The sequence below is a fragment of the Tursiops truncatus genome, chromosome 11, assembly GCF_011762595.2.
Source record: "Tursiops truncatus isolate mTurTru1 chromosome 11, mTurTru1.mat.Y, whole genome shotgun sequence".
In the NCBI taxonomy this organism is placed as follows: Eukaryota; Metazoa; Chordata; class Mammalia; order Artiodactyla; family Delphinidae; genus Tursiops; species Tursiops truncatus.
The window spans coordinates 19372698-19394693 of NC_047044.1; the positions used below are offsets into that span (position 1 = coordinate 19372698).

At 34.7% G+C, this 21996-nt stretch overlaps 2 protein-coding genes across 6 annotated transcripts in view; one reads left to right on the forward strand and one right to left on the reverse strand.

Annotated features, from left to right (window-relative positions):
• Positions 1–484: 484 nt before the first annotated feature.
• The window catches only part of PARPBP (PARP1 binding protein), a 92341-nt gene continuing 70829 nt past the window's right edge, over positions 485–21996 (reverse strand). For 2 of the 5 annotated variants that reach the window (XM_019918551.3, XM_019918554.3), the window contains 2 exons: positions 10310–10445; positions 3621–9838 (listed from right to left, as the gene is read on the reverse strand). In XM_019918551.3, coding sequence (XP_019774110.2) covers positions 9498–9838; positions 10310–10445 — 477 coding nt within the window. In that variant the 3' untranslated portion in view covers positions 3621–9497. Of the gene's footprint in view, positions 9839–10309; positions 10446–21996 lie in introns of those variants that run through there. The other 3 variants (XM_033866192.2, XM_073788276.1, XM_073788277.1) reach the window with 3 other exon arrangements.
• On the forward strand, positions 7608–8565 carry PMCH (pro-melanin concentrating hormone). The gene is made up of 2 exons (XM_019918555.2): positions 7608–8015; positions 8359–8565. Exons 1-2 carry the CDS (start codon positions 7767–7769, stop codon positions 8563–8565), a joined length of 456 nt encoding a protein of 151 aa, XP_019774114.1. The 5' UTR covers positions 7608–7766.

Sequence of the window (21996 nt, forward strand, 5' to 3'; positions counted from 1 at the left end):
TCATGCCCAGACACATCATGTAAAACTCCAGAACAATGAAGTCAAAGAGAAGATTTTAAAAGCAGCTAGATACAATACAGAGATTACATATAAAGGAATCATGATTAAAACCAACAGCTGAATTCTCTGCAGTAACAATGAAAACCAGAAGAATTGAAGCAATAATAAAGTACTAAGGGAAAACAATTGTCAACTGAGTAATTTTATAGTCATGAAAATAATTTTCAAGAACAACAGCAAGAGACATTTAATTAAAACAAAACATAGCTTAGTTTATTATTAACAGAACTTCACTAAATTAGCATCTAACCTAGTATACTTCAGAAACATGTACTTCAGAAAGAAGATAAATGATTGTCCAAAGAAAGATCTCAGATATAAAAGGAAATGGTGAGGAAAATAATAGTAAACTTGTAGGTAAATCTAAACCAGTGTTAACTGTATAAAATAATAAAATAATCCCTAATTTGTTTCATTAAAAAAATCAAGATAGAACTTAAATCTTTGAAAATAATAGCATACAAATTAGGAATAGTGGTGACCAGAGTTAAGGATTTTCAGGTCTTCACATTATTTGCAAGGAGGACAAAAATACTGGTTAACTTTAAATGTAAATAACTGAAGATGATATTAAAATGTCTAGGGTACCCTTTAAAACAATGAGAAATAGATTAAACGTAAATCACAAGGCAAGAAAGGGAAGGAGGAAACATATTAGAACAAATAAAAATCACAAAAGAAGACAGTAGTACTGAATATTAGTAATTCAGTAAACAGAATAAATGTAAATGGACTAAACTCTCCAAGACAAAGAAGGTCAGATAAAAAATTCCAAATTCAGCTATATGATATTTTCAACATACACATATAAGACATACAGATGATACAGGAAAGGTGATAGTAATAAACACATTAATAAAGGTAGAGAGGGTCATGACACATAGTTTGGTTTATGGGAAAGACAAAACAATCTCTAATTTGAATGTCCTAATAACATAAGCTCAAAATAAATGAAGCAAAAATTACAAACTACAGGGCTTCCCTGGTAGCGCAGTGGTTGAGAGTCCACCTGCCGATGCAGGGGACATGGGTTCATGCCCCAGTCTGGGAAGATCCCACATGCCACGGAGCGGCTGGGCCCGTGAGCCATGGCCACTGAGCCTGCACGTCCGGAGCCTGTGCTCCGCAACAGGAGAGGCCACAGCAGTGAGAGGCCCGCGTACCGCAAAAAAAAAAAAAAAAAAAAATTACAAACTACAAATATAATTAGATAAACCCATTATCATAGTGAAAGGTTTGCAAATATCTCTCTCAGTAACTGACAGTTCATGCAGACAAAAAAATCAATAAGACGGGAGATTTGAACAACATATTATCATGTTTCATCCTCTAGACACATACAGAACCCTGCTTTCAAAAATAATGTATACATAGGGCTTCCCTGGTGGCGTAGTGGTTAAGAATCCACCTACCAATGCAGGGGACATGGGTTTGATCCCTGGTCCAGGAAGATCCCACATGCCGTGGAGCAACTAAGCCCATGCGCCACAACTACTGAGCCTGCTCTATAGAGCCCACGAGCACAACTACTGAGCCCACATGTCACAACTACTGAAGCCTGCATGCCTAGAGCCCATGCTCCGCAACAAGAGAAGCCACCACAATGAGAAGCCCGTGCACCACAATGAAGAGAGGCCCCCACTCGCCACAACTAGAGAAAACCCACATGCAGCAATGAAGACCCATTGCAGCCAAAAATAAATAAATAAATAAATTTATTTAAAAAAAAATAATGTCTACATATTCTTTTCAAGAATTTTCAGAACTTTTACACAAAATAAAGATATCAGAGGCCATAAGGCAATTTTCTGTATGTTGAACCATATTAAATTACTATTTGTATGTCAAAAACAGTTGAAAATCATCACTTGCAAATACTTCAACCTAATACTGATCTCAATTACTCTATAATTTATAGAACAAGATTTCTGACAACAACTCAATTTGTTTGGAATTCGGTGTCCTCTCCCCCAAAGTTTCAATTCCCATATATTCTAAATGCTAAAAATATCTAAGTAATTAACGGGTTGAAGAAGAAATAATAATGAAAATTATAAAAACTTGGAATTAAACATTGAATATTCTACCTATCAAAACTGTGGGACTTAGAGATTTCCCTGGAGGTCCAACGGTTAAGACTCTGCACTCCCAACGCATAGGGCAAGGGTTTGATCACTGGTCTGGGAACTAAGATGCCGCATGCCGCAGGGCACAGCCAAAAAAAGAAGAAAAATTGCGGGACTTAATAAAAATGATACATAAAGGGAGATGTATAATCTTTAATGCCAGTATTTTTTAAAAGTCTAAATATTAATGAGTTATTCTAAATTAGTAAGTTAGAAAAATAGTAAAATGAACCTCAAATTTAAGAAATAATAAAAAGCAGAAATTAACAAAATAGAAAAAATATATAGTGAAGATCAACAAAGCCAAAAGGTTTTTTAAAGGCCAGCAAAATTGATAAACCTATGTAGCAAGCGTGATCAAATTACAGAGGCAGAGGAGAGAGAGGCAGAGACCAAGAGATCACAAATAAGCATAATTAGAATGAAATACAACTACAGATGAAGCAAGGCTTAAAAAACTTAGAAGAAAATATCATAACTAACTTTACACTAGAATATTTGAAAACAAGAGAAATGGACAAATTCTATAAAAATTTAAATCCTTAAAACAAACTAAAAAAGAAACAGAGGGGCTTCCCTGGTGGCACAGTGGTTGGGGGTCCGCCTGCTGACACAGGGGGCACGGGTTCGTGCCCCGGTCCGGGAGGATCCCACGTGCCGTGGAGCGGCTGGACCTGTGAGCCATAGCCGCTGGGCCTGCGCATCCGGAGCCTGTGCTCCGTGGCGGGAGAGGCCACAGCGGTGAGAGGCCCGTGTACCGCAAAAAAAAAAAAAAGAAAAAAAAAGAAACAGAGAAGCTGAACGTTCCTACAACTCTGAAAAAAGTGAATCAGCCATTAAGCCCACCAACAAAACACCAAGCCCACATCACTTTACAGGAGAAGAAAAAAAGGAATAAACCCTGCCCCCTGCTTCATTTTATGAAGCTAGTACAACCTTAATGCCTTGGAAGACAAAGGCAATAGAAGATAGGGAAATTACAGATCAATCTCACTCATGATAATAAATGAAAAATATATAAATCAAATATTACCAAATTGAATACAATAATATTTTAAAAGATTTGTTTCATAAACACACGGTTGCTTTAACATGAGAACAATCTGTTCATTTTCTCAATGAAACACTGAAGGAGAAAAAGTATGATCGTTTCAATAGATACAGAAAAAGTATTCAATAACATTCAACAATTCATGACAAAAGTTATTAGTAAGCCAGAAATAGAAAAGAACTTCCTGCAAGTTATAAAGGGTGTCTACATAAAAATCTAGAGCAAACATCATATTTGATGGTGAAAAGTTAAAAGCATATTCTGTAAAATAAGTAATACTTCAAAAATATCTTATCTCCATGTCCAACATTTACAGAAGGTTTCAGTCAGTCTGTTCGCACACGTGGACAGACACACAGATAAATACACACAAACACACACGCTTGCAAGAAGGAAATAAAATGTCATTATTTTATTATTTATATCAACTGTCTTCATGGAAAACCTTAAAGAGTTAATACATTTATAAACTATTGAATTAAATAATAATAATTATTATTATTATGGAATTAAAGACTTTAACAAGTTTTTTGTATATAAGAGCACTAAACAAAAGCCAACTGCATGTGTACAAACCAGCAATAATGTTAGAAAAGGTATTTTAAAAGATAAAATTTATAATAACTAAAAATAAGGAGCTTAATTATAATTAAATTATAAACAATTATAAATCTTGCAACAAAAGATAAGCAACACCTTTATGAAGAAAACAACAAAATGTCATTAAAAGATTGAAGAAGTTCAAAATAAATATGGAAAAATACCTTTGTACTTTGTATTCATGTTCGTGAATAAGAAAATAAATTATCTACCAATGGCATTTTTCACAGAAGTAGAACAAAAAATTTCACAATTTGTATGGAAGCACAAAAGACCCCGAATAGCCAAAGCAATCTTGAGAAAGAAAACGGAGCTGGAGGAATCAGGCTCCCTGATTTCAGACTACACTACAAAGCTACAGTAATCAAGACAGTCTGGTACTGGCACACAAACAGAAATATAGATCAATGGAACAGGATAGAAAGCCCAGAGATAAATCCACGCACATATGGTCACTTTATCTTTGATAAAGAAGGCAAGAATATACAATGGAGAAAAGACAGCCTTTTTAATAAGTGGTATTGGGAAAAGTGGACAGCTACATGTAAAAGAATGAAATTAGAACACTCCCTAACACCATATACAAAAATAAACTCAAAATGGATTAAATACCTAAATGTAAGGCCAGACACTATAAAACTCTTAGAGGAAAACATAAGCAGAACACTCTATGATATAAATCACAGCAAGATCCTTTTTGACCCACCTCCTAGAGAAATGGAAATTAAAACAAAAATAAACAAATGGGACCTAATGAAATTTAAAAGCTTTTGCACAGCAAAGGAAACCATAAACAAGAAGAAAAGATAACCCTCAGAATGGGAGAAAATATTTGCAAACAAAGCAACTGACAAAGGATTGATTAATCTCCAAAATATACAAACAGTTCATGCAGCTCAATATCAAAAAAACAAACAACCCAATTCAAAAATGGGCAGAAGACCTAAATACATTTCTCCAAAGAAGATATACAGATTTCCAACAAACACATGAAAGGATGCTCAACATCACTAATCATTAGAGAAATGCAAATCAAAACTACAATGAGGTATCACCTCACACTGATCAGAATCGCCATCATCAAAAAATCTATAAACAATAAATGCTGGAGAGGGTGTGGAGAAAAGGGAACCCTGTGGCACTGTTGGTGGGAATGTAAATTGATACAGCCACTACGGAGAACAGTATGGAGGTTCTTTACAAAACTAAAAATAGAACTACCATATGACCCAGCAATCCCACTACTGGGCATATACCCTGAGAAAACCATAATTCAAAAGGAGTCATGTATCATAATGTTCACTGCAGCACTATTTACAATAGCCAGGACATGGAAGCAACCTAAGTGTCCATCATCGGATGAATGGATAAAGAAGATGGATGTGGCACATATATACAATGGAATATTATTCAGCCATAAAAAGAAACGAAATTGAGTTATTTGTAGTGAGGTGGATGGACCTAGAGTCTGTCATACAGAGTGAAGTAAGTCAGAAAGAGAAAGACAAATACCGTATGCTAACACATATATATGGAATCTAAGAAAAAAAAAATGTCATGAAGAACCTAGGGGTAAGACAGGAATAAAGACACAGACCTACTAGAGAATGGACTTGAGGATATGGGGAGGGGGAAGGGTAAGCTGTGACAAAGTGAGAGAGTGGCATGGACATATATACACTACCAAACATAAAACAGATAGCTAGTGGGAAGCAGCTGCATAGCACAGGGAGATCAGCCCGGTGCTTTGTGACCACCTAGAGGGGTGGGATAGGGAGGGTGGGAGGGAGGGAGACGCAAGAGGGAAGAGATATGGGAACATATGTATATGTATAACTGATTCACTTTGTTATAAAGCAGAAACACACCATTGTAAAACAATTATACTCCAATAAAGATGTAAAAAAAAAGTTATTTTAAAGTTGTAGTAATAATAAATAATACTGTAGATTTGGCAGTGGAATAGAGAGTTCAGAAAGAGACCTACGCATGTATAGAAACCTAATATACTGCAGAGATGGCATTGCAGATTAGTGGAGACAGGATGAATTATTCAAGAAATATATAAGGACATAAAGAGAAAAAAGGTCATGAAGAACCTAGGGGCAAGACGGGAATAAAGACACAGACCTACTAGAGAATGGACTTGAGAACACGAGGAGGGGGAAAGGTTTGCTGGGACAAAGTGAGAGTGGCATGGACATATATACACTACCAAATGTAAAACAGATAGCTAGTGGAAAGCAGCAGCATAGCACAGGGAGATCAGCTCGGTGCTTTGTGATCACCTAGAGGAGTGGGATAGGGAGGGTGGGAGGGAGGGAGACACAAGTGGGAAGAGCTATGGGGATATATGTATATGTATAACTGATTCACTTTGTTATAAAGCAGAAACTAACACACCACTGTAAAGCAACTATACTCCAATAAAGATGTTAAAAAAAAAAGAAATATATAAGGACATTTGGAAAAGTTAAAATTTCTTTCTCACACACAAGATTCTAGATGAATTAAAAATTTAAATGTGAAAGTCAAAACACTTAAACTTTTAGAATATATAGAAGTATGATAATGACCTCAGGGTTTGGAAGGATTTCCAAATAACATAAATACTAACCATAAAAAGAAAAAAAAAAGAAATTTAAACATTAAAATTAAGGAGTTTAGTTCACCAAAAGACACCATGAAGCGGTTCAAAAGATAAGAAATGTGAGAAAAAATATAATATTTTAAACATATACAACTAACAAGGAATTAATATCCAGCATATACAAAGAACTCCCATGAATCAACAAGAAAAACCCAAACAATCTGATAGAGAAACAGACAAATTTTTCTTTAAAAGGCATTTTACTTAAGCATATGAAAAGGCATCCTACGTCTTTGGTAATTAGAGAAATAAACATTAAAAGCACAATAAGATACCCAAGTGTTTACTAGAACCTGGAGCAGTAAGAACTCTCATAACCTGCAGGTGGGAGTTTAAATTGGTTACTACTATTCTGTAACCATTTTGGCATTAATAAAGCTGAAATGTACATACTCCAAGACCCAGCAATTCCATAACTAGAAATATACCCTAGAAAAACTATTGCACATATATACCAGAAGACATACACAAGAATGTATTCTCTTACTCTACAGGGCCAACATTACAAATTAACTCTGAAATGTTTAATTAAAAATCATACAACATACTCATTATCCAAAATTAACATTTATGGAGCACATAAATATTCTCTTCATGGACTTCTTATTCATTAATTGCTAAACTCATTAATAAATATCAGTAATACCCTTTTGTAAATATAGAGATAAAACACACCTGACAGGTCAATTTTAGATATAACATGAATGACTTTTTGTTCATACTGACAGGCATATATACTTTAAATACCAAAGGCTATTCCGAGCATTTATGGAAAAAAATTCTTTCTGAAGATTATTTCCACTTAATCAGGATTAAATGTATTTAAACTTTGACGCTTATTATCCTGAGTGAAAGAAATAACTTTAGTTTTAATATTTTACTTAATCAGAAAATAAACAGAAGGGAACAATATGAATAAACAAGAATATGGAGAGCCTGATGTCCTGTGGTCTTCCTTAATAACAACCCATTTTCAAGAGACTATAATCTCCTCAACAGAAGCTCTCTACCAAGGATCTTAATCAGATTCTGAGAAAATTCACACTCAAAATAAACAATATGCCACTAAAACCCAAACAGTGTAAGTATTAGTAGCTATACAAAAAGTTAGCTTCTATCTAATGAGTCATTTTTAAAATGACAAAAGTCTAAGTCTTTCAAGTGCTTTCTATTCAAGCTGGAAAATATATAAAGGTAGGAATCATTTACAAAGCAGGTTGAGAAATTTTACTTCATTTTACACATCCTTGTTTGACTCCATGCAAACATCAAACTAAGAATGGCAAAAATGAGTTTCTCTTCCTACATATTAATACTAACTTTTTCTTTGCTTTCTCAAGGTGTTTCGCCTTCAGCCTCCAAGTCAATAAGAAATTTAGAAGATGACATGGTATTTAAAACACTGAGGTTGGGGAAAGCCTTTCAGAAGGAAGATACTGAAGAAAAATCAATTGTTGTTCCTTCCCTGGAGGAATATAAAAATGATGAGAGCAATTTCATGAATGATGAGGAAAACAAAAATTCAAAGGTAAGTGGCAATGTGACTTATCCTTTATTTCAGTGGAAATTTGAATGATGTTTATGAATCCTTTGGAAGTAAAGTCGATACTTTTATAAGCAGAAGTATGTGAAAAAAGTCACAATATGCATTAGGACAATTGATCAAATTTCCTACATACCAGGTTGTTCTTCCATTCTGGAAAACATCTCTTATTCAAAAGGTTTTTATTCCCTGAAAACCTTGTATCTAAAATATTTTTTAGAGTCAAAACAGTGTAGAGCATCTTTGATCAATAAGAATATTACACAATTGTATCATAGTTCTATTCCCAATAAGACAGCTAAAACACAAATCAACCTTTTCTTTACAGAATGCAGGTTCCAAACACAATTTCTTAAATAATGGTCTGCCACTGAATCTGGCTATAAAACCTTATCTTGCACTAAAAGGATCTGTAGCTTTTCCACCTGAGAATGAAGTTCAAAATACTGAATCAATACAAGAAAAGAGAGAAATTGCAGATGAAGAAAACTCAGCTAAATTTCCTATAGGAAGGAGAGATTTTGACAGTGAGTAGTCTTTTTAAAATTCAATTCTTATATCTTAATATCATAAAATAGAAATCTGAGTTTAATTGAATTTGGGTCCAATCACGACAAAATCAAACAAGACCATGGTTCAATTTACTTGATTTTAAGTGACCCCTGCAAAAGATGTGAAATTAAAAAGTATTTAATTAGTTACTATAATTAGTTATTAGTTACTATAATTTTGATTTACTCAGAATTAGCTATACTAGATCCATTCTTTCATTTCTAATCAATTTTGTGTGATACTAGTCCTTTAAACAATTTAAGCTTTTTTTTCCTTCAGTGCTCAGGTGTATGCTGGGAAGAGTCTATCGACCTTGCTGGCAAGTCTGATACCTGTTGGTCCACATCATCATTTCAGAAGAAAACAAAATCATTTAATTGCCTGTGGGGAAAAAAGCCCTTAATGTTACTATGACTTGTATTATTTTAAATGTCTGTTTTCAAAGAAAGTAGTATTAAGATATACCTAAATGATATGCTTTACCTGTGCATTAAACTTTGTGAATATTCTGCGTAATTATGACTTACTAGTATTTTTTAAACAATGCTTAACATGCTAACCTTACATACACTGCAGACCAAAATAATAAAGCACCATAATTTACACCTTGATCTCTTAAAAATTAAGTAGATGGGGGCTTCCCTGGTGGCGCAGTGGCTGAGAGTCCGCCTGATGATGCAGGGGACACGGGTTCATACTCTGGTCCGGGAAGATCCCACATGCCACGGAGCGGCTGGGCCTGTGAGCCATGGCCGCTGAGCCTGCGCGTCCGGAGCCTGTGCTCCGCAATGGGAGAGGCCACAACAGTGAGAGGCCCGCGTACCACAAAAAAAAAAAAAAAAAAAAAAAATTAAGTAGATGCCTTTGGTGAATGGTTTTATATATACATAAACCTAAAGAACATAAAAGACAAATTCATAGTCTAAAAAACTGAGTTAACTTTGTCTGGCCAGTAATCAATTTGTTCTTGGCGGTACATTTGTTGCTTTTTGCAGCTCTAACTAGTTTGCCATCTAATTTACTCTGCAAATCTTTTGATGCCTTAGGTATCTTAACATTTTTGTGTTGAGGTGGTTCGTTTCCATTATCACAGAGAATATTTTCATCATCCAAATCCACCTGTTTCCTTTTTGAGCCTTTATTTCCTGTCAGACTAATTGATTTTCTTGCCACTTTTTCATTTTTACTTCTGTCCAGATGAACATTTCCAGAACTTGTTCCAATTGTTGGTCTTCCAACAGATGAATTTACACCTCCTGTTATGCAAGATGAAAAGAGGAAAGAAATTATATAATACTTAAAATTATTACACATGAGAATTTTACAAATAACTTTTTAAATGGCTAAAGAATATTTTAAAATTTATGATTTACAATCAAATAATGATATAAATTACATGATGAACAAATACAGCTATATTACTATCACATTTCTTTGCATTTTACCATATCACTTTTCATCCCTACAAACAATAAATTTGCTTTGTCTGAATGCATAACACTTAATCCTTAAATGCTACAAGTTATTTCTTAAATACATTTAGTTAAATCAAACTGAGTCCTATTCCTATACATATATTTGTACTTAGATATAACTTTTTAAATAAACTCAGGTCTATAAAAATATAAACCTTTACATTGCAAAAAAAGTCTAATTTTACTTAAGTTAAAACCAATTAGTATACTAGAATTGAATTGTTATTAAATAGCTCAAATAAGGTCAATTACCAGAAAGGTCATTTTCCATGTGAAGAACACACAAAGGCTTTGATGCTGAATTAACACTATTCCACTTATCCTTGCTTATCATGCAGTCATCTTTGTAAGTACAAGCAAACTGAGATCTAATTAAGGTTTGCTTCATCTGGTAATAGGAAAAAAGGAGAAAATATACAACTTATCCTTTATTTTTATTTAGTTTTTCATCTAGACAGAAATATACTCTGTAGTCACTGAGGTATCATAAAAATTTCCCTTAAATATTTTATTATCTGTGGGAACTTTTAATCCTTGATGTTTCATAGTTTGCAAACTCATTCACTGCTACAACCAGCATTTTTGTTCTTTTCAGTAATACCAGCTTTGTGTATGTTTTTGATAATTTTTGTAAAAGCTTAGGCAAATCAATTATAAACTCTTCAAAGACCTTTGTTACACATTCCTATGTCTGAGATGCTTTAGAAAGTGGTTTTATTATGTTTAATAATGATATACATGATATATGTAATCCTAGAAAAATACAAGTTTTCAATCTTAAAGAATTACAGGGTACAACTCTTTTAGGAAAAAATAGCATATGGAATTCAAGAAATTAGAGAAATTAAGGAAGGGAGAAATGTTAGGATAAAAAAGAAAAATAAGAGAAGGTGAAAGAAACAAAGATAGGAAGCTAACAAAGAAAGTGAAAGATAAAACAAAGTGGTGAATGAAAGACATTATTTAATTAAAAACATGAATATTTAGGGCTTCCCTGGTGGCGCAGTGGTTGAGAGTCCGCCTGCCGATGCAGGGGACAAGGGTTCGTGCCCCGGTTCGGGAGGACCCCACATGCCGCGGAACAGCTGGACCCGTGAACCATGGCCGCTGACCCTGCGCGTCCGGAGCCTGTGCTCCGCAACGGGAGAGGCCACAGCAGGGAGAGGCCCGCGTAACGCAAAAAACAAAACAAAACATGAATATTTAGAAAATTAAGAAATATGATTTGATTATATCATTCTAAGAAGATGTGACCAAGGGATTTAATAGTTGAGTATTCAAAGTATACTCCTGTAATTATCTTCAAACATGACAAATAGGAGAAAATTAGAAAGCTAAATTTAATTCTTAAGCACCATGCCAAGAAAGTATTTTTGGAAATGTATTCTGCAAACATAAAACCAGTGGCTGTTTTAGGGAGAGAACTTAATTTCAGAACAAAAGTAATCTACACAGATAATGCAAATTTCAACAATTGCAGCTGCTGTGTAATGCCATTTGGTTATAGTAGGGAGATTTCTCCAAATAATTAGAAATCATCTCAAATCTTTTTCAGAAACAGACAAAGCTTATTTCAAATACATGATTAAATAAAGAGGACTTCAACAATTCAAAAATTAATACTTCAAAGTATAACTACATTATGCTGAATAATACTCACAGAGCATGTATTGATACAGTTCACGAAGTCTAAAACAGCATGACTTTACATTATATATGCAGTAATTATACACTATGCTATACATTCAGAACGATAACTACATTAACCCACTCAGATGTTTGCAAAGATAACAGCAGTGAAATCCACTGACTATATTTTAGAAGAAATCAGAATAGTCTCCAGTCCAGCTGCTCCATAAAAGCAAGTTTTCTCAGGATGACAAATTTTATATCTTTCTGAGTAATGGTGTCTATGAGAGCCTGTAACTCCCAGAGGACTAAAAATTATATTTAATTTGCTTGAAGATGTAGACAATTAGAATTTATCTTCCATTTAAGCACAAAAATACACAAAATTGAAAAAAATGTGAAAATGTAAAAGATGAAAAACTATTTTTTTTAGAAGTGAAATACAGTAGGCTCTTGATAATGAATGGAGCTACAGCCCAGTATCTTCATGAACCCACATGAATGCAACTACTATTATATATTTTCTACCATGAGATGCCCTAAAATATAACTGAAGGTTTTAACTAGGCCTTTTTGGACTTTATTAATTCCATAAGTAGAGAATTAAAACAATTAATAAAGCTATTAAAATAAATTTTGTTAATAAAATAAACTTTATATTATATTACATCATATCATCACTGTAGTAAATTATCCAAAAACATTTATTTCCATCTACAAAACCAATACTAGCTGCTGACATCTTTTTATACGTTTCTTTCATTTCGCCAGTTACTACTTATAGAAAATTATAAACTTATTGCTTACAGAGAGTTATAAAGAGTATGGTAAGGCCATGAAAGTAAATGGATGCTAAGTGGCTGGCAAGGATCACTCCCATAATATCCAGATAGTGATGGCACCTACAGGTGGCTTGGGGGACTAGAGCCTCCCACCACAAAACCTTCATCAGTACCACTCATAAAGCACTCTAAATAAAAATACAATAATTATATTATTTAATACAGACAACTGATGTTTTCTCAATCTCATGCTGCATGTGAATAAAAATTTCTTTAGAAAGTTGGCATTTTTATTAATTTTAAACATACATCTGAGTAAAAAGCTTTCTTTGCTATGTAAATACAGTCGCAAAATAAGTTCAATAAGCCCTCCTGACAGCTAGATTTCTTCTCCTGAGGCCCCCCATAGAGAAATTCTCTAGCCCTTAGTGACAGTAGGGCAGTTTCAGAAAACTAGAGTTAGAAGGAAATTCTTAAAATACTGATTATGGGTTGAGATGTGAAAGAAAATCAGTTAACCACTATATTTACCATGAAAAATATTATTTATAAACATATCAAAACACAAGAGAGAACCACAATGGTTCTATGGCAATCTTGGAATACTTATATCCAAAAGTAATAACTGAGAGTAGTTATATTGAGGGTGTTTTTTTTCTTTTTTGTAAAAGATTATATGTGTGTTTTTTCCCTGCCCTGTACAAAGATCTTTTTTATCAATTACCACTTATTAAGTTCCAACTATGTGACAGGCACACAGTATACTAAAGAGATTACTAGGATGGCTTCCATAATCACAAAGACATTCTACTTATAAAATTTGCTGTTGACACACAGCTGGAAGAAATAATAAATAAATTGGATAATGGAATCAAGATTGAAAAGATCTCAGAAGGCTAGAACCATAAGTAGAAAATAATAAGATGAAAATGAATGAGGATAAACAAAGTCCTGTATTTAAGTTCAAAATATCAATTACAGATGTACAGGATGAGGAGAACCTGACTTAAAAACAACATATGAAATAAAGACCTAGAGATTTTAACTGATCATGAACTTGACTGGAGCCAACAATGTGATGTCCAACTAAGAAACCCGCACAAAGAAACAAGATGATGTGATGGAAAAGGCATCAGATTTGTGGTCAAAAGACCTGGCTTCTAATACTGGCCCTATCACTTACTAAGTAGATGATCTTGGGTAAACCTCTAAACCTCTCACTTATCCACATATAAATGGGAATATTTACCTCATAGAGTTGTGAGGATTAAATGAAGTTAAAAATATGAAACAGCTATGTAACTCTAAAGATATATGTAGATACTATACAGTTATTAATGTAGTAACATATGAAGAAATCTGTTGAATTAGGTGTCTCAGGACCTGGCCAACCCTAAAATGATTCTAGGAATGCAGCTCAAAAAATGAACTTACAATCAGCTTCTTCATTTTGGTTATTAAAACAATACAAGCTACATTGACTTGTATTTATAACTTAAAAGAGATTGCTTTTCCTTTGTTCATAAAAGTTGAATTTTTCTGCACAAGATTAGTGGCTACATAGAATTGAGATTACTTCCTGTTGCAAATCTTCCAAATCTCTCTGTGTATTTGATTTGGAATCACAAATAAGCAAAACAATTCCCTTTTGAAAGTGCTTTTGAAGTACTTAACAACTAAGAATAATGTCCAGATTCATACATGGCTGTTAAAATCATTTTATGTTCAAGTCACATGAGAGAAAAAGATTCAAAGTTTTCCTTTGTAGAGTGATTTCCCCCCTTTGGAAAGATTTCTATCCACAGTAAAATTGCAATGAACTTCAAACTTGCCAAGAATTGGAAAAGTCCTTTTGCCACAAGCTCTTTTTAAATTGAAATTATTAGTAGGTTCCCAGTTTGAGGAAAATAGTACTTCACATAGGAAAGCCTGACTCCAGTTAAATTAAGACAAATGAGTCAAAATATTGAAAAGTCACAGAAACTCTCAGTTAGCTGTATTAATAAGAAAATGAAATTTCTAAGCCCCCATTATAGCGGGGGCTATAAATTTTATCAACAAGTTTGGAAAAAGAAATTACTCAACATACCTATTAAATATATAACTAAAAATAAATATTCAAAATTCACCTTTTCATTCTTACATTATCACATTTTCAAAAGAACAGAGATTTGCTATTCTTAATGGCATATGAATTTGTAAGTATATCAAATGATGACTATTATAATTACTATGCCTTCGTTTACACTTCGGAAACAGCATAAACTTTGAAGTCTTACACCTGAATACAACCACTGTTCTGTTACTTACTAGGTATATGGTCTGGAAAATAATGCCTTCTAGATTTCAACAAGGATTAATTGGAATGAGGGATATAAAATACCTAGTATAACACTTGACACTTAGAAGGTACGCAATAAATCCCAACCTCATTACTTCAGCCAAAACAGTTCAAATTTTAGTTCAGACTAATACAAACATCCCATTTTCATTCTAATGAAAAATGCTGCTCATTCCCTTAAAGCCTTTGCTTAATGTCACCTTCTCAAAGAGACCTGTACTGATCATTCCCTTTAAAACCAAAACACACACAAAGGAACGCACTCTTCTTACCCGCCTCCCCAACTTTATTTCCTGCCATAGCACTGATAACCTTCTAATATACCATATAATTCACTTGTTTGTTTTGTTTATTATCTGCCTCTCCCAACTAAAAGGTAAGTTCCATGAACAAAACCTTAGTTTGCCAACTGATGGCCTGCTCTGGCCCTCTTCATCACACCGGGTGAGGAATAAGTCCACAGGGACTTGGATATGCCCACTAGGAGACTATGACTCCTACTTTTAGATCCTGTTCCAAGAACCTGGCACCCCAGAATTCCCTGCTTAAACTGCCTAGGCACTGGGCCAGCACTGGCCTCTTCCTTTAGGAAGGGCTGATTGTTTATGACAAGGGTGACAGGGAGCAGGATGTATACATTTCTGGGTGGAGTGTGTCTAACAGTATGGAACAGAACTAGCATTAAAAGGATTGCGGGGGTAGACCAGGGGTTTCCATTTATGTTCTTCCACCCTAGTCCCACAAATATTGGGGGACAACATGCCCATCAGGGCAGGGGTTTTTGTCTGTTTTGCTTGCTGATATATTTACAGTGCCTAGGACAGAGCCCAGTATCCAGTAGGCATTTAATTCATGTTTGCTGAGTGCATTAATTAAGTAAAATTATAACACACTCTAACAGGTGTATGCGAGCAGAAGGTATGAGGGAACAGAACCAAGAGTAAGCAAAAGCTTGGAGGTAGAAAAAGATGTACGGAGAGCAAAGAAACCACAGCACACAGAAATGAGAGAAGTAGACTGGTAAAGAACAGTTAAAGCACCCTAAGGGCAAAAGCTCTGATATATCAATAGAAAAACATGTACAGAGTAAACTCTACTCTGTTCAATAGAGTAAGAAAACCATTTGGTACAGAAACAAGAGAGAGGTATACACACAAAGTTACATCACATTTAAGTACAGAGAACCATGCAGCTGAAGTCCTTAAGCCCCATTATATCCACCATTACTTTCAAGTTCTTAAATATTCCACCTTTCTTAGGTTCTCATGCACATATCCTTACAATAAGCCCCACAAAAAGTACAAAAGCCACACCTTCCTTAACCTTGCCCCACATTATTTATTCACTTATTTTGTTCACTATGGAATGCACAGCCTCTTTATACTAGCTAAGACAATCTAATACTTTTTCATCAGTTGTTTGCTCCACCTGCAATGCTCTCTTCCATCCTCTCTCCCTATTTAAATCCTATTTATTCTAATCTCTCATGGTCAGAGCACCATTTCCTCTACTTATGGGTTTTCAGTTATTGCATTTGTGTGTATCTTTAATCCACTAGAAATGCAACTGTTTAATATGCTGGCCATGTGTAGCTAATTAATTAAAATTAAATAGAATTAAAAATCGAGTTCCTCAGTTGCAGTACCACATTTCAAGTGCTCAATAGTCACACGTGGCTAGCACCTACAGTACTGGATAGCACAAATTACCTAACATTTCCACAGAAGTTCTACTGGAGAACACTGCTCTGGAAAGAAGCTTTACAATCTATGTCCTGTGTGTGTGTGTGTGTGGCACATACATGAAAGGCAGATGGATTTTCAAAGGACTCAGGGACATTTTTTAGCTTGCTAGGTCCATAATATTGGAACCCATATGCAACTGTACATTATTAAAGGAAACCACACATCTGTTCCTCACATCTTCTAACTACTACCTGATGTGAAAGGACCAATTAAGCTTTGGAAAATATTACAATCATTATATCTTCAAATACTATTTCAATCCTATTTTCTCCTCTCGTTCTGAGGATCCAGTTAGGCATATGTTAGACATTTTCTGTGTCCTACTCTTCTCTTCTGCTTTTTTATTCTTTATTCTCTCTTTGCTTTAGTTTGGACTTTTTTCTAATGACCTATCTTCATGTCCACTATGCTACCTAATGCTATGTCTGGTCTACTATTAAATTCACCTAGGGACTTCCCTGATGGTCCAGTGGTTAAGACTTCGCCTTTGAATGCACGGAGCGCGAGTTCAACTCCTGGTTGGGAAGCTAAGATCCCACATGCCTCGGGGCCAAAAAAAAAAAAAAACCCATAATAAAGAAGCAATATTGTAACAAATTCAATAAAGACTTTAAAAATGGTCCACATCAAAAAATCTTTAAAATAAATAAATAAATTCACCTAATGAATTATTAATTTTAGATAATGTTTTTACAGTTCTGCAATGTCCATTTGGTTCTGATTTAAAATTTTTGATTCTTGGGAGTTCCCGGTGGTCTAGTGGTTAGGATTTGGCAATTTAACTGCCATGGCCCAGGTTCAATCCCTGGTCAGGGAACTGAGATCCCGCAAGCTGTGCAGCTTGCCAAAAAATAAAAAAATTGATTCTCTGTTGGAATTTCCCAATTTTTCATCCATCTTTTTTTTTTTTTTTTTGTGGTACGTGGGCCTCACTGTTGTGGCCTCTCCCGCGGCGGAGCACAGGCTCTGGACGCGCAGGCCCAGCGGCCACAGCCCACGGGCCCAGCCACTCCGCGGCACGTGGGATCCTCCCGGACCGCGGCACAAACCCACATCCCCTGCATCAGCAGGCGGACTCCCAACCACTGCACCACCAGGGAAGCCCTAATTACCTTTAAATGTTAAAAAAAAAAAATTTAATTCCTTGTCAGCTGATTCCAGTAGCTGGGTCATTTGTGAGTCTGCCTCTATTGTTAGTTTTTTCTCTTGATTAAAGGACAAGTCTTCCTGTCTCTTCTCATGTCCAGTATATAAAGGAACTATAGAGGCTCCAAATGAAATCTTCTATCAAGGGTTTCCCTTGTCTCTGTTAGGCAGACACAGAGAGGGGCTGATAACCGCAATGCCGACAGGGACTGACCTGAGTCAAAGCTGGGTTGCAGCTGTCATAACTCATATTTGACTTCTGGTTCTTAACCTCTCCTTCGGGAATGTCCCTCCCAAGCTTTCAACTGAGAGCCTTGTGGATCTCTATCACCTCTGACCTGAAAGTCTGGGGGATTCAGTCTGTCTTTCAAAGGTTTTTACATTGTATTCTTCGGTCTCCCAACCCACTTCATTTCCAAACGTGGCAAATATCTTGAGAAGGCAACAGCCATGCGTTTGAGCCAGGTCACACTCCTCAAGAGAAGCCTTGTCTTCTGTGCTACTGCAAGACTACAGGTGATTTTAATATACTGGATTGAGGTTCCTTAACCTCCCACTCAGCTCCAAAATTCAGCATAGGTTCCGTAGGTAAAAATAACTGTGCATTCAGGGCCCCAAAGTTTCCAAATTGTTGCCAGCCCCTCAAGACATCAAAATATCTGTTAGTTCCTCTTTCCGTCAGTGAGTTCCTTTACATGGGCCAAGATCAATCCTTGGCTCATATCCAAAATTGGAAAAATAATCCCAGGGAAGAAAACTCTGATAATAGTCTGTTCACCTCAGAAGAACTTTACCCTCTCCAGATTTTTAGTTTATTTAAACTGTTTTGCTTACATAGCTTTCTTATGTCTTTTAAAATATTTTCCCCAACTTATCTGCCTTTTATTTTGTTATTGTAGCAGAAATGGTATTTTGCCATGATCTACTACATCCTAGTTAGAAACAGAAGCCTCCAAGCCTGTGAGTGGTTTCTTGATTCTGTTTCCTCCTTATTTGACAGCATTTTACTTGCTCCTCAGTTACATTTTGAAGGCTGCATATTTTCTGTTATCCCCCATTTTTCTGTAGCCTGAAGAGCGGTGGAGGCAAAAGTAACATTCAGTTGAGGAGATAGGCAATCTGAAAAAATTTCTGGGTTGGTTCCTCACTTTCTTCTAAGAATTTTATGTATTATATGTACCATAAAAAGTCCCTCTATTTAGAGGCTGTATTTCATTCAAATGCAAGGGGATCATTTGGATAATTTCCACAATTCAGTATGCAGCATTAGAGCCTTCACTGTGTCAATGTGTAAATCCCAGAGTTCATTTTCCACATTACTATGTAGTTGCCACTTCTACTATTTCTCTAAAAAGAAAAAAAAAAAAGAACACACAGTTGGCTTCTCAGTTTTGGAAATATTTTAGTGATAATTCTCAGGACTTTGTCAACTCACTAGCACACTATGTGGAGACTGGGGCTAGATTAATTTGCTAAATCATGTCGTGCCTTTTCCCTCTGAAATCTTCTTTCCTTTCTTGGCCATCGTTTCTGAAGTTTATTGTATCCAATTAAATTATTGTCTGTTGTTTGCTCTTGGTGAATATTTTTGCTAGTTATTGCTATTTTGTACTCATTTTAAGTATTAGGGGAAGGAAATTCTAATTGAACTCAATACACCATTTTATTTGGATATACTCAGTTTTGGAATACCCTAAAGGTTAAACATGGATGTCTAATTTTCCAACACCATGAGCATTGTACTGCCTGGCTGCTTATAATAGGTATCAGAGTTAGAGCCAGTCTATTTTTTCCAACTACCTATGTCCTAATTTTCACTGTCCCAACTACGTCAACTTTTAAAGATCTAGCATTTTTCTGATCCACTGACTTAAGTTATTAAGTTAGTTAACGGTGATGATTATTCGGACATACATATAATACGGAGGAAAACACTAGACTCAGAATAAGGAAAAAGATATGTATATACAACTTTTCAGTTGTGTCTGAAAAGCAAAATATGGCTAAATCAAGCTGGAAGGAATAAAACTAATTAATTTACAGGGACCTAAGAAGGTAAATATCTCCTGGAAAGATCTTATAATAAAAAGGTATGAAGGTACTTGTATAAATCACTTGGAAACTGGGGTAAGAATGGGAAGAAAGCATTCTCTAAAGGCTCCCACCAAATTCATGAAGGTTCAGGAAGAACCTTCTAATTTCCTTCCCAGGGGAATTTATTTGACCATCATAGACAATTTTCCAAATAAGCTACAGTAGAAAATAAAATTTGAGCATTTCAAATGAGTTAATGAACACTTTCCAAAGTGGTTTCATAGGATTTGGGGATCAGGAATGCCTATTTCTATTTATGAACAAGGAAATGAAAATCCAAGAAAAGTTAATTTGCCCCAAATCACAATGACATGGATATTTCACAATCAAGTATGATCTACAACATCAAAATTCTAAGTTCTGTAACAGTATCTACCTTTGTCTTTCCAAGACAGTTTTTCAAGTGTAGATCATATATCCTTTCCATGATAAAAAAGAGAATTAAATGCCAAAAGAGAAAAAGTAACAGGATAATAAGGTAAAAAGCTGTTAAACTACTTTTCCATAGTTACTTAGTAGTAAATATTAGCAGCATTTTTTGTTATTCCAGCAAGTACTCGATCTGGCCATGGTTCAGCTGTATACCTGGCTAAACCAATTATTTTCACACTTTGCTTTCATAAAGAGTACTGTACTATAAAATATAACCATAAACACCAATTCCTTCCTTTCTCTATTGCCATTTAGTTTCAGAGCTACGTGGAGTAAGCCAGCTCCACTATTAAGTAACAGAAGCAATGTAATTATAGTCTTATTAGTATTTATCCATGGCTTTGCACAATGGCATAAAATATTTCCTGGTAGTTATGATATCTTGGATAAGGTGCTTTCTCAAGGATTTTGATCTCCTCATCTATAGATGAGACTGGATCAGATACTGTCTCTTCTACCTCCCAAAACTTTACAAATTGGTTCATAAATTTTACAGTAATTAGTTGACTCTTACCAATTTCTAAAAACACCTTCTCATTATTCAGACAGATCTTTTCATTTTGATTTACTTAGTTTAACAAAATATCCCAATGATCTTTATTTTTATTTTTTTACTTTTTACCTGAATTTATTACATATAGAAGATTGCATAGGAAGATAACTTTTATCATTAATCTATTAGGTTCCAGACAATTTTCTAAGTAGTTTACAGATATCTACTTCACTGTTTAATGGTATTATTTGAATTTTTTTTAACATCTTTATTGGAGTATAATTGCTTTACAATGTTGTGTTAGTTTCTGCTGTATAACAAAGTGAATCAGCTATATGTATACATATATCCCCATATCCCCTTCCTCTTGCATCTCCCAATGATTTTTAAATGAAAATATTAAAGTTTGTCAGTAGCCATAGCAGGGAAAAATTAAAGAATCTGTTACATTTCCGTTTCTAATCAAGTCCAAAGGCTAGGTGTTTTTTTCAAAAATCTTACACCTCGACTACAAGTACTTAGGTTAATATAACAAAGAATTGACAAGTTTTTTCACAGAAAAATTATATAAAAATCAATGATGTATTCCATAGATGTTAACTGCTAACAGCTACTAATAACCACTAGGAAGATAAGACTTATTAATCTAAATAAACTAAATGGATTTGGGGTATGTAGAAGAAACAGATAACTAAAGGCTTTGCTAATTGGGACTAACTTTCCAAATGGGAATATAAAGAACAAATTAGAGTTCTCAAAGTTATATCAAAAGATGAATAATTATTTGATAATTTAAGGATAATTGTAAATTTTACATGAAAATTTTGTTGAACAAATGAATGAATTCCCAACCATAGAACAGTGTCTGGCACATAGCAGATACCCAATAAATGTATGCTGAATAAATCAATGAGTTAAAAACAAGCTTCTTTTTTGAAAAATAAGACCAAGAAAAATTTAAGTGCCTAAAAACATGTTACTGACTACTTATAGGCACAAATGTTTCAAATGAGAACTGGGATACTCAGTTCAAACCAAGTGAAAATATAAAGAATAGCTCTAGTCAATGAACAATGTGAAATGTTCTCCTTGTCTCAATCCAAAATCAATTATATTCTGCCATTATGTCTTCAGATGGGAACAAAACTGAAATTATATGGACTCTCAAGATTCAGTTTAAGATATTAGAAATGTAAATGAGAAAACCATCTCCTCTTTATTTTCCCCCTCATTCACTGAACACATATTTATTGAACACTTACCATAGCAGGTGCTTA

Coding starts and splice junctions, on each gene's coding strand:
- PMCH (XM_019918555.2), top strand. CDS start 7,767: ATGGCAAAAATGAGTTTCTCTTCCTACATATTAATACTAACTTTTTCT. Junction 8,016..8,358: donor AGGAAAACAAAAATTCAAAG/GTAAGTGGCAAT, acceptor TTTTCTTTACAG/AATGCAGGTTCCAAACACAA.